Source organism: Cetorhinus maximus, chromosome 18, assembly GCF_964194155.1.
Source record: "Cetorhinus maximus chromosome 18, sCetMax3.hap1.1, whole genome shotgun sequence".
NCBI classification, from domain to species: Eukaryota; Metazoa; Chordata; class Chondrichthyes; order Lamniformes; family Cetorhinidae; genus Cetorhinus; species Cetorhinus maximus.
The window spans coordinates 72056536-72070475 of record NC_135896.1 but is presented as its reverse complement, the minus strand read 5'-3'; the positions used below and the strand labels follow the sequence as shown (position 1 = coordinate 72070475).

The following is a 13940-nucleotide window of genomic DNA, read 5'->3' as shown; positions in this document are numbered from 1 at the left end:
TGCCCTTGCCCTTCTAGGTGGCAGACATCGTGGGTTTGGAAAGTGCTACTGAAGACCATAAGGCGTCAAGATTGGGGGTGGTGGAGGTGCCAGGTTCGAACGATAACATCAGTTAGATTTGCAAATGATAAAGTATTTGTAGCAAGCACAGAAGAAGGTTAACAAGAGCCAGTAGGCATGAACTTTGGAATCAAAGTGAGCAATGGTAAAATCAAAGTGATGCATATCTCAAAATCATCAAGAAATATTCATAGAAGGAAAAAAACTAGAACAGGTGCAAGAATTCAATTATTTAGGAGGCATAATAAAACATAAGACGTAGGAGCAGAAGTAAGCCATTCGGCCCATTGAGTCTGCTCCGTCATTCAATGAGATCCTGCCTTTTTCCCATCGATTCCCTTACTGATTAAAAATCTGCCTCTCTCAGCCTTGAATATACTTAACGACCCAGCCTCTACAGCCCTCTACGGTAAAGAATTCCACAGATTCACTACCCTCTGAAAGAAGAAATTCCGCTGCACCTCTGTCTTAAATGGGTGACCCCTTACTCTGAGATTATGCCCTCTGGTTCTAGACTGTCCCACAAGGAGAAACAAACTCCCCGCATCTACCCTGCCAAGCTCCCTAAGAATCTTATAAATTTCTATAAGGTCACATCTCATTCTTCTAAACGCCAATGGGTACAGGTCCAACCTACTCAACCTCTCCTCATAAGAAAATCCCTCCATGCCCGGGATCAACCGAGCGAACATTCTCTGGACTGCCTCTAATACCAGTATATCTTTCCTCAGATAAGGGACCAAAACTGTTCACAGTATTCTAGGTGTGGTCTAACTCGTGCCTTGTATAGTTTTAGCAAGACTTCGCAATTTTAAACTCCATTCCCTTTGAAATAAAGGCAAACATTCAGTTTGCCTTCCCTATTATCTGCTGAACTGGTATGCTAGCTTTTTGTGATTCATGCACAAGGACCCCCAAATCCCGCTATGCTGTAGCTTTCTGCAGTCTTTCTCTATTTAAATAATATTCAGCTCCTCTATTCTTCCTGCCAAAGTGCATAACTTCACATTTTCACACATTTTGTCTGCCACTCACTTAATCTGTTTATGTCCCTCTGCAGACTCTTTGTGTCATCCTTATCACTTGCCTCCCCACCTATTTTTGTGTCTTCCACAAACATGGCAATAGTATATTCACTTCCCTCATCCAAGTCATTAATATATATATATATAAGGTAAATAATTGTGGCCCCAGCACTGATCCCTATGGCACTCCACTATTACAGGTTGCCAGCCTGAAAATGCCCCCCTTAACCCGATTCTCTGTCTTCTATTAGTTAGCCAATCCTCTATCCATGCTAATATACTACCCCCAACACCATGGGCTCTAATCTTATTAAGTAGCCTTATGTGTGGTATCTTATTGAATGCCTTAAGGAAATTGAAATATATTACATCTACTGGTTCCCCTTTATCTATCCTGCTTGATACCTCCTCAAAGAATTCTGATAAATTTGTCAGGCATGAAGGAGCCTTGGTGAGTTGCTGCAGTGCATCTTATAGATAGTACACACTGCTGCCATTGCACATCAGTGCTGGAGGGAATGGATGTTGAAGGTGGTGGATGAAGTGCCAATCAAGGGGGCTGCTTTGTCCTGAATGGTATCAAGTTTCTCGAATATCGTTGGAGCTGCACTCATCCAAGTAAATGGGTCACACTCCTGACTTGTGCCTTGTAGATGCTTTGGGGAGGCATGAGGTGAGTTACTCTCTGTAGAATTCCCAGCCTCTGATCTGCTCTTGTAGCCACAGTATTTATATGCTATTCCAGTTCAGTTTCTGGTCAATGGTAACCCCCAGGATGTCGATAGTTGGGGATTCAGCAATTGTAATGCCATTGAATGTCAAGGGGGAATGGTTGAGTTTCTCTCTTGTTGGAGATGGGCACTGCCTGGCACTTGTGTTGATGTGGTGTGGATGTTACTTGCCACATATCAGCCCAAACCTGAAGTTTGTCCAGGTCTTGCTGCATATGAGCATGGACTGCTTCAGTATCGGAGGAGTCACAAATGGTGCAACACATTGTGCAATAATCAGCGAAGATCCCCGCATCCGCATTTCTGACCTTATGATGGAGGGATGGTCATTGATGAAACAGCTGAAGATGCTTGGGCCTAGGACACTACCCTGAGGAACTCCTGCAGTGATGCCCTGGGACTGAGATGTTTGTCTGCCAACAATCACAATCATCTTCCTTTGTGCTAGGTATGACTCCAACTGGTGGAGAATTTTCACCCCTGATTCCCATTGACTCCAGTTTTGCTAGGGCACCTTGGTGCCACAATTCAGTCAAATGCTGCCTTGATGTCAAGAGCAGTCACTCTCACCTCAGCTCTTGTTTCAGCTCTTTTGTCCATGTTTGGACCAAGGCTGTAATGAGGTCAGGAGCTGAATGGCCTTGACAGAACCCAAACAGAGCATCAGTGAGCAGGTTATTGCTTGATAGCACTGCTGACAACCCCTTCCATCAGCTGGCATTAGGATCCTGAATTAATTTGCAAGCCCATCCTCTTGGTCATTGAAGTGGTGAGGTGTGAAAGGTTCCATGAAGGAGAAAATCTCTACTACCCTTTTCTTCCCCCTTTATATGCAAAGCAAAATAAGCCACAACGGACATTCTTCATTTATTAACCAAGTTTCTGAATTTATTGTGAGGAACCTGTTTTTGGAAAAATTGAAGGACATTGACATTCTTCCTCCTAAGTTATTTTTAAAAGTTTGCAATATTAATTCTGGGCTGTGATTATGCTATTCTTCCAGAAACCACAGGTCAGGATAGATGTCTGACAGGGAATACTTGATGAGGGAAGAGATGCTTTGTGTATCTAAGTTAAAAAAAGAAGTGCTGTTGCCAGGCTAAAGACTCTTGCTGATTAGTTAAAAACACCTGGCCCAAGAGAAGTATTATTTGAACATCTTAGTCTTTAAAATCTCAGTCAGAGAGTGTGTGTGTGTGTTGGTGTGCCTTAGAAGCAAGCTACAAGGGAAAGACTCTCTCTTTCTTATTTGTGGTCTAGAGGAGTTAAACTTTACTCAGAAACGTCATGGGAATAACTCGTGTTTTTTTGGAAGTCTGCAAAAGTAAGTAAAAAGTCATCAAGGGCAGTTTCACTAAAAAATCTGTCAGACCTATTGTGACTGTTTTGTGTTTATGTTAAAACCAGTTTATTAACTTGTTTTTAAAAAGTAGTATGTTTTTTTATAGTCAATTTTTTTTGTGTTTACTGAAGGAAGCCTGGTTAGAGTCTTTTTATGTTGGGAATAATAGTATCAAAGGCTAACAATTGGCCAGCTTTGTTGGTGAATTAAACATTTAAACTATTGTTATGACCTGTGGAGAAATGGGGCTAGAATCAACTGTGCACTGCTCCCATTTTGGTCCGTAACATAATGAAATTGCATTTCAATAGTTCATAAATACATTTTAACCTGATTTAAAAAGTAGCAACGAACCTTACGGTGTGTGAAGTAGAGATTGTCGCACATATCCACAGAAATAAGTCTGGATTCTTTCTTATGTCCATCGAGATTTAGAATTCCATATTTGTAGCCAGTTTCGTCATTTTTTACAGCAAATATCCGCTCACAGTTCGTGTCTGCCTATCAAAAATGGCAATCAATTTTTGTTATGATTTATATAAATTGTTCAGCAGTTAAACATAGAGTCATAGAATCATAGAGTGAATCGTGGCACAGAAGGAAGCCATTCTGCCCATCAAATCCATCACTCCCACAATTCTTAGCATCATCTGATAACTTGCAGGTCATGCCCTCAATATCCTACATCTAGATCATTAATGTAAATAGTAAATTGCCCAACATAAATTCCTGTAGGACACCCCTGGTGAATGGTCTCCAATCAGATCCAAATCCATTTATAATTACTTTTTGCCTGCAGGCCTTCCAGCCAGTTCTCAATCCAGCACAATAAATTACGATCTATACCAGAGTCTCCAATTTTGTAGAGAAATCTCCAGTACGGTACCTAATCAAGTTTTCTGCAATTCTAAGTAGATAATTTTTACCACACTCTGGTTATTAAGGCCAGACATCCTTTCTTTGAATAAAAGCAAAATACTGCAGATGCTGGAGATCTGAAGTAAAAACAGAAAGTGCTGGAGAAACTTAGAACTACATTATTTACTAACTGTTGCATCTTGCTAATGGGCAAAAAAATACCATGGCCTGAATTTTTAGCTTGTTGTGAGAGTATGATTGGCAGGACCAGAAACGGATGCAAAATCTGCTCCCGCCTAAGATCGGCACCCAAAAACAATCACATGCTGGCTGGCCAATTAACAGCCGGCCAGCACAAAACTTGCAGTGAAAGAGGGCCAGCGCTGACAGGGGTGGCGGGAAGTGGGAGGGTGCCTGAATCTGGTCAGCTGTGGGTTGGAGGGGGTTTAAAAACAGATGAATGAAGGGATGTAAATGAAGAACAACTGTGGGAGAGAGCAGTGAGGAACTTTAAAGTTACAGTTTAATCTGAAAGGTGAAAGTTAGTAGGAAACTGTGCAAGGAAGATTGCAATGTCCTCAGGAGCCGGAAGCCATAGCAGAAAGTGTGGAAATGCCCAAAGCCAATGCTTCTCTGATGCCTGCCTGCGAGTACTCATCAATGCTGTCAGTGATCACCAGGAGATATTGCTACCACGAGACAGCAAGAAGAGACCTCCACATCTCACCAAGAAGGCTTGGTGAGAGATGGCAGCACTAGTCAGCAGCCGGCGGGGAGTGGGGGGGGGGTCCCCGAAGGACCTGGATGCATTGCCGGATGAGAGTGAATGGTCTTCTCTGCTCTATGAAGGTGAGGAATAAGGTCCCATTTCACCTTGAATAAATGTGCATGTGTGGGCTTGCATTTGTTGGGGCTTTCAGGTATAAAGCTGAGGGCTTAAGTTTCCTGTGCCCTTAAAGATTGTTTGGGTCTAGACAGGATGGCAGGCATGTCTAGAAGGACGAAGTCCTGCAATGTGCTGGGCACTTAAACCAGCAACACTGGGGAGGAGGATGCAACGTTCTGGCATATAGAAGGAGGACTCATAAAATCACTACTGTCCTTACAGGAGAGGTGGAGTCACAATGCACAGGGGCGAAGTCAAACTGGTGAAGAAGTACCAAACATAGCATTGCAAACTCAGATGGAGGAGCAGTTCCTGGAGCTGGCACGTCAGTTTGGAGTGAAATCCACTGGTCACATCGACATGTTTAGAATTAAAATGTTAACTTTAAAGTGCAGAGTGATATAGAACAGAGTAGGTCTATATCAAATAGGTAAAGCAGCCCTATTTGCTGAGTAAAACCCAATCCAATCCCTAACCACACTGATGCCAATTGTAGCACTTTGCTAGCTGATACCTTCCAGTTATCAAAGTTTAGTCAATCACTTTTGAGCTAGAAATCCCCTGACAAATCCTGAGGTCCAGATGGACTTCACCCTAAGGTCTTGAAAGAAGTGGCTAGTGAGATAGTTGATGCACTGGTTTTAATTTTCCAAAATTTCCTAGATTTGGGGAAGGTTCCATTAGATTGGAAAATAGCAAATATAACTCCTTTATTCAAAAAAGGAGGGAGACAGAAAGCAAGAAACTATAGGCCAGTTAGCCTAACATCTGTCATAGGGAAAATGTTAGAAGCTATTATTAAAGATGTTAAAGCAGGGCACTTAGAAAAATTCAAGGCAGTCAGGCAGGGTCAACATGGTTTTGTAAAAGGGAAATCATGTTTAACCAATTTATTGGAGTTCTTTGAAGGAGTCACATATGCTGTGGATAAAGGGGAACTGGTGGATGTGCTGTACTTAGATTTCCAGAAGGCATTTGATAAAGTGACACATCAAAGGTTATTGTAGAAAATAAAAGCTCATGGTGTAGGGGGTAACATATTGGCATGGATAGAAGATTGGCTAGCTAACAGGAAGCAGAGAGTTGGCATAAATGGTTGGCAGGATGTGACAAGTGGTGTGCCACAGGGATCAATGCCGGAGCCTCAATTTTTTACAATTTATATAAATGACTTGGATGAGGGGACTGAAGGGATTGTTGTTAAATTTGCTGGCGACACAAAGGTAGGTAGGAAAGTAAATTGTGAAGAGAATGTATGGAGGCTACAAAGTGACATAGATAGGTTAAGTGACTGGGCAAAGATATGGTGAATAGAGTATAATGAAGGCGAAGTTCATTTTGGCAGGAAGAATAAAAAAGAATCTTATTACCTAAATGGTGAGAGATTGCAGAGCTCTGAGATTCAGAGGGATCTGGGTGTCCTAGTGCATGAATCACAAAACGTTAGTATGCAGGTACAGCAGGTAATTAGGAAAGCTAATAAAATGTTATCATTTATTGTGAGGGGAATTGATTACAAAAGTAGGGAGGTTGTGCTTCAGTTGTACAAGGCATTGGTGAGACCACATCTGGAGTATTGTGTACATTACTGGTCTCCTTATTTAAAGAAAGATGTAAATGCATTAGAAGCAATTCAGAGAAGGTTTACTAGACTAATACCAGGAATGGGTGAGTTGTCTTATGAGGAACGGCTGGACAGGTTAGGCATGTATACACCACAGAAATTTAGAAGAATAAGAGGTGACTCAATTGAAACCTTTAAGATTCTGAGGGGTCTTGACAGGGTGGATGTGGAGAGGATGTTTCCTCTTGTGGGAGAATCTATAACTAGGGGGGTCACTGTTTAAAAATAAGGGGTTGTTCATTTAAGACAGACGAGGAGAAATGTTTTCTCTCAGAGGGTTGAGTGTTTTTGGAACTGTCATGAAGCTATTAATGTATATAATGTATATAATATTTTGGAAAATATTTATCTTTTAAAATAGAGGTTTAGACTGCTGGTGTGTCTTAATTGGATTAAAGTCAGCTAATCTAGGTGCTTTGATGTGTACTAGTTTTGATATGGAAGAGAGATAGCATGCATTTGCATTTTTTTAACAGAGCATTCAAGAAGTGGGGTGAAAACTTGAAGCCTATCTAGCAGATACCAAGCCATATTTTTAGATTACTAATAAAATTGGTACTATGAATGGGGTTTAATTGTTAAAAGGTGAAATTCAAAGAGGCTGGTGAGACAATGAGAATCTGAATTCAATCAGTAGAGGTAAATATAACTTCAGCAGTTTTTGGGTGTACAGGGCAGAGGCAATGTAAGATCAAAAGGCAGCTGCAAGCCTCCAATTGGCTCCACAGTGAAAAGAACCTCATTTTGAATTCATACGATGAAAATGCTTTGCCTGTTGTTTGGTTAAGTCTATGGGTTGTTGTTGCCTTAATAGAGATTAGTTTAGGAATTTGTTAAAAGTTATAATAGTAGTAAATTTGTAGCCATGTGTATATATTTTAACCTGTGTAAATTAATAAAATGTTTCAATTAATTTAATGTAAAGTCTCAAGAATTGGTGGTCTGATTCCTGAATTTAGAGTCGCATCTCAAACATAACGCTTAAAATTATAGGTTATGACAGTTGTTTAAAGTTTCCCTCTGGGATTTTTAAATAACTCCGCTTTATCAACTGCATTGGTCATAACAGAACTCTCTTCCTCAAAAGGCAGTGGAAGCAGAGTCTTTGAATATTTTTAAGACAGAGCTAGATAGATTCTTGATTAACAAGGAGATGAAAGGTTATCGGGGCTAGGCAGGAATGTGGGGTTGAGGTTACATTCAGATCAGCCATGATCTTATTGAATGGTAGAGCAGGATCAAGGTCTACTCCTGCTCCTAATTCGTATGGTCTTAAAACAAAATAATATTTTCAATTCTCATACTTACCAAAATCATTTTGAAACTGCTTTTACTGGAAGAATCTGCACTGTGAACCTCCAATTTATTCCTTCTCATTCCACTGACCTTGAGTTCTTGAGCAAGCCTGTAAATGATGTTGGGTGATTGTGGTGGAAATAGTTGTGTATATATATATAAAAAAAAAATTGATGATTACTGTCAAACCTCAATACTATGAACTCAAAGAGGAATGAACTTTTTCATATCAAGAATTCACTTAAAAAGGACTGACAGATCATTAGAATGTCATGAACCGAAAATAACCAAAAAGGGCAATGGAACCCTGGCCTGTATAATCGAGAGAACTAGAATACAGGGAGATAGAAGTCATGCTTCAGCTATACCACACTGGCAGTACTGTGAGCAGTTCTAGGCATCACACCTAGGAAGGATACATTTGCCTTGGATGGACTGCAGTGTAGATTTACAGGAATGATACCTGGTCTCCAAAGGTTAAATTATAATTCCAAAATATTAAGAGGAACACACAGGATATGATCGGATAGGATAGGATAAATGGAAACTATTCCCAAGGGAGTCTAGTACTTGGGGACACAGTCTAAAAATTAGAGCTAGACCTTTCAGGAATGAAATTAAGAAACATTTCTACACACAAAAGGTGTTAGAAATTTTAACCTCTCTTCTGCAAACAGCAACTGATGCTGGATCAATTGTTAACTTTGAAACTGAGATTGATAGATTCTTGTTAGCCAAAGGTATTAAAGAATAGTGAGCAAACTTGGTATATGGAGTTAGCTTACAGATCAGTCATGATTTCATTGAATGACGGAACGGGCTCAAGGAGCTAAATGGCTTCTGCCTACTCCTTTGTTACTATTGCCATAACCAGGAAAAATATGTTAATAAATACAGAGAATGCAGAGGAAAACTGAAAATGAAAATAAAACAAAGAATGTATGAGAAAATATTAACAAGTAACGTAAAATGAAGTTTTTTTATAAACATACTAACAATAAAAGTATAGTCAAAAGGAAGGGTATGGCTGATTCAGGATCAAATAAAAGAGCTTGTGGAGGCAGAGGCTGGGGTACCGAAAGAGCACTTTGCACCTGTCTTCACTAAAGAGGATGGTGCCAATGTCACATCAAACATGGAGTCACAGAGAAATTAGATGGGATAGTAATAAAGAGGAGGTACTTAAAAGGATGGCAGCTCTGAAAGTAGAAAAGTCACCCAAACAAGAAGGAATGGACCCTAGTGGGAGGGGCAGGATGCCTGAGCACTGGCAGCATATCCCACTGAGTGTTTGGGGGCAGGGAGAGAGAGAGAAATTACAGGGAAACCCAAACATACTCTCACAGGAAGTAACAGCATTACTCATGGATAGCAATCAAGAATGGAAACCCAAATTCATCTTCTACTCTATCCTAGAGGCTGTAACAGGCAATTGTGACACCCACCTTGCAGCTGAAGTGAGCTGAGGAGCAAACGTGGAACTTCCCAGGTGTGTATGACTGAATAGCATGCTCAACTGTGTAAGTACACCCTAAGCCAATCAGCAGTTGAGGGCCATTTTAAACAAGTTCTAGGTCTTGTGTTTCTGATCAGAGAACAGGTGGCTAAAAATGTAAAACCTGACTTGAAAATGGTAGCATTTTAGCCCTGTGGATGCATCTTTCCTAATACCTGTCACTTAAATTTCTTTTGTTTGCACTCAGTTCCCACTCCTGAATGCCACTATTGCAGTGCTTGACTGGCTGCTCAAGACTAATTTTCACTTTATGCTTCCAAAAGGCATTTGGTACAGTGCCGCACAACAGAATTGTGAGCAAAGTTATAGCTCTTGGAATAAAATGGGACAGTAGAAACATTGAAATGAATTGGCTGACATGAGGAAACAGAGTAGTGGTTAATAGATGTTTTTCAGGCTGGAGGAATCTTTGTTGTGGAGTTCCTCAGGGTTCAGTGTTGGGACCCTTGCTTTTCCTGATATTTATTACTGACCCAGGCCTTGGTGTACAGGGCACAATTTCAAAATGCAGATGTTACGAAACTTGGAAGCATTGTGATCTGTGAGGAGGATAGTGTAGAACTTCAAAAGGACATAGACAAGTTGGTGGAATGGGCGGACGGATGATAGATGAAGTTCAATGCAGAGAAATGGGAAGTGATTTATTTTGGTAGGGAGAATAAGCAGACACAATATAAAATAAAGGGCACAACTCTAACGGGGTTGTAGTAGCAGAGGGATCTGGGTATATATGTGCATAAGTCATTGAAGGTGGCAGGACATGTTGAGAGAGCAGTTAATAAAGAATACAGTGTCCTAGGCTTTATTAATAGGAGCACAGAGTGCAAGAGTAATGTAGATAAAACACTAGTTCAACCTCAGCTGGAGTATTGCATCTTCTGGGTGCCACAATTTAGGAAAGATATGAAGGCATTGGAGAGATGCAGAAAAGATTCATGAGAATGGTTCCAAGGATCAGGAACTTCAGTCATGAAGAGAAATTGGAGAGGTAAGGACTGTCTCCCTTGGAGAAAAGAAGGCTGAGAGGAGATTTGATAGAGGTATTCAAAATCATGAAGGGTGTGGAGGTAGTAGATAAGGAGAAACTGTTCCCATTTGTGAAAGGATCGGGAATGAGAGGGCACGTACAGATTTAAAGTAATTGGCAAAAGAAGCAAAGGCAGTATGAGGAAAATGGTTACACAGAGTGAGTGGTTAGGATCTGGAATGCATTGCCCATGAGTGTGGTGGAGGCAGGTTCAATCAAAGCATACAAGATGGAATTAGGCTGTTATCTGAAAGGAAGAATGTTCAGAGTTATGGGGAGAAGGTGGGAAATGGCACTAAGTGAATTGCTTATTCAGAGAGCTGGTGCAGACCTAATGGGCCTAGTGGCCTCCTCCTACATTGTAACAAATCTGTAATTCTGTGATGCGCCAAGTAGTATATGATGCAGTGGTATGGATTTTATACCGTACACAGATTGTGTGTTACTACGGACCTTACACAATGCATGGTAGATGATATAGTACTGTGGCCCTTATTTCACATGTAGCAGTGTCAGCTCGGTACAACATTGTGGATTCAAAGCTCACTCAGATCTAAGTAGACATTGCAGTACAGCATGGAATATTGTATCATTGAAGGTACACTTGTTAGATGAGGTATAAAGCCCCGGTCTATCTGTTCTGACGGACATTGAAAATCTCAATATGATTCGCTGAATAGCCGGGAGCTATTCAAGAATAGCAGCTGATCTACATCACCAAAACACATTAACTGGTTACTCATCTCATTCTCACTTATGGGACCTCGATCTGCACAAAACAGCTTCCTTGTTTGTCTACATATAAACAATATCAACCTTTAAAATATGTAAAGTTTTAAAATATTTATTCTGCAGATATGACATTATTGGAATGGCTGGAATTCTCCAGGAAGGTAATGAGGCTGCCATCTTGAGTCATGGTTTGATACACCAGAATGTCTTGCCTGGGCCATTCCCATTAGTTAGGGACTGTAGTCCAGACCTGCTAAGGGGGCCATTGGGATTTTTACAACAGTCTGACAGCTTCATAGCCACTTTCTCTGGTACCAGATTTCTATTTCCAGCTTTTATTTAAAAACTTAATTTAAAATTAATTCAGATTCCCAAACTGCCATGGTAGTATTTGAACTCACATTCTCTGGATAATGAGTCCAGTAACAAAACTACTACACGTACATTTCCTTCCGAATATCCCAAGTCCTCAAGTCCTTTCTCACTTCTTGCCAGTATGAAATTACAGCACCGACATCAGAGATTAAAGACTCCTAAATACTTCTGAAACTATTGGTTCAGCAATACTAGGCCAAAGACAGTGAGCAACAGCAAGGAAAAAGGGAAAAAAGGGGCAAACTTGAGGAAAGATTAAAGAAGGCAATGCATAGGAATGTCAGTATTTTTCCCCCAGTGTGCAAGAACTCAATGGAGCAGAAGACAAAGTAATGCATATTTATTCAAATTTATGAAACAGATACAAAGATTTTTTGAAGATGCCTTTATAGGGAAGCTAGATAAACACATGGAGGAGAAAGGAATAGAACCATATGCTGATGAGGTTAGAAGAAGTAGGATGGAAGAAAGCTCGAGTGGAGCATAAACTCTGGCATGGATTTACTGGGCCAAATAGCCTATTTCTGTGCCATTGTAAATTGTTTTAATGTAACCTACTTACCGCAAATATGATGCTGAGTTCATTAGTCCAAAATGTCTTTTCTGTAGAAGCATGGTGAAGTCCATACCCATTCTAGCCACCCGCTGTTTGCAACAAAAAAAAAGTTAGGACTCCAGTGATCAAGTCAACAGTCACACATGGTTTCATTAGAAAGCTGGTCTCCTGGTCAATTGGCAAGGACAGTGCTGAACCTTACTTATGTTAAGGCAAACTTTGTGTCATTGGGGAATATAAGGTTCACCTCCTGAGAATAGTAAGAAAACCTGAGCTCAAGGATAAAATGCTAACATAATAGGAGTTGGAGTCAACCATTTGACCCTTCAAGGCTATTCCACCATTCAATAAGATCATGGCAGATTTCTTCCTCCGCCTTCCCGCGCTGTCCCCAAAGCCCTTAATTCCCTTAGTGCCAAACCTATCGACCTCAGCAACAGAGCATCCACAGATGTCAGAGGTAGAGAATTGCAAAGATTCACAAGCCTGCGGGTAAAGAAAATGCTCCGCATCTTTGTCCTAAATGGTCGACTACTTATTCTAAGACCGTGACCTATCTGGAATTCTATAATCTCCAGAGTAAGCAGCCTCCCAGCATCATCCCTATCAAGCCTCTTAATATTTTAATGTTTCAATGAGGTCACCTCTCCTTCTTTTAAAGTCCTGGTCTGGTCTACCCAATCTCTCCGCCTGGGTGGGTGTGGTGGCAGATGTGGTTTAGGGTCTAGGGGTTGGGGGAGGGGTCAGAGGTCAGGGGAGTGGTGGTTTCAAAAATTGGGGGTGGGGGGGGGTCAGAGGTTGGGGTGGGAGGGTCTGAGGTTGGCGGGGGTGAGGGGAGTCCCGTGGGGTGGTGGGTTTGGGGGGAGTCCCGTGGGGTCGGTGGGTCTTTACAGTAGTTGCCCAGGTGGTAGAAGAGGTTTTAATTCTTCTAACTTTTTCTGAATTACTATTGGTGTAACCCTGGCAGGACCATCCAAAGTTTGCGATTTAAACTGCATTTTCAGATGGTTCCCAGCACAGGGCAATTGTCCAGAGGAAGTGTGCACCTCTAGGTAATTGCCATGCAAACCTTTACCTGGGAACTTCCGAGAGGGTTCCCCAGCGCATCTTTGGGGTACCCCCCAAATCTGACGCTGGGGAGCTTGGAAGTTACGGCTCATCATTTGCTTTCATTTCCCAGATGCTTGCTGTAACTGCACATTAACTTTTATGTTTTGTGTACAGACACACCCAGATCCTTCTGAAATAAAAGCAAAAAACTGCAGATGCTGGGAAGCCGAAACAAAAATAAAAATACCTGGAAAAACTCAGCAGGTCTGGCAGCATTTGCGGAGAGGAATATAGTTAACGTTTCGAGTCCGTATGACTCTTCAACAGAACTAAGTAAAAATAGAAAAGAGGTGAAATATAAGCTGGTTTAAGGGGGGGAGGGTAGAGCTGGATAGAGGGCCAGTGATAGGTGGAGATAGCCAAAAGATGTCATAGACAAAAGGACAAAAAGGTGTTGAAAGTGGTGATATTATCTAAGGAATGTGCTAATTAAGGGTAGATTAAGGGATCCTTCTGAATACCAACATTTCCCAGCCTCTCACCATTTAAAATATATTCTGTTTTTCCCACATCATATTCCATTCTTGCCCACTTACTTATCCTGTCTATATCCCTTTGCAGACTCTTTGCAACTCATACCTTACTTTCCCACCTAACTTTGTATTGTCAGTAAACGTAAATACATTCTCAGCCCAGTCATCTAGGTCATTGATATAGATTGTTAAATAGTGGAGATCCAGACACTGGTCCTTACAGTAGTGCTCCTTGTAGTTACAGCCTGCTGACCTGAAAATGACACATTTATTCCTGTTTTGTCTTTAACGTTATTACATATGAATAGATATCATATTTCTATATATCT

At 41.0% G+C, this 13940-nt stretch overlaps 1 protein-coding gene across 1 annotated transcript in view; it reads right to left on the bottom strand.

The window, feature by feature from the left end:
• The window catches only part of wdr21 (WD repeat domain 21), a 122494-nt gene that overhangs the window by 67284 nt on the left and 41270 nt on the right, over positions 1-13940 (bottom strand). The window contains exons 6-8 of the mRNA XM_078563286.1: positions 12035-12117; positions 7835-7931; positions 3513-3659 (exon numbers count right to left, since the gene is read on the bottom strand). Coding sequence (XP_078419412.1) covers positions 3513-3659; positions 7835-7931; positions 12035-12117 — 327 coding nt within the window. The remainder of the gene's footprint in view (positions 1-3512; positions 3660-7834; positions 7932-12034; positions 12118-13940) is intronic.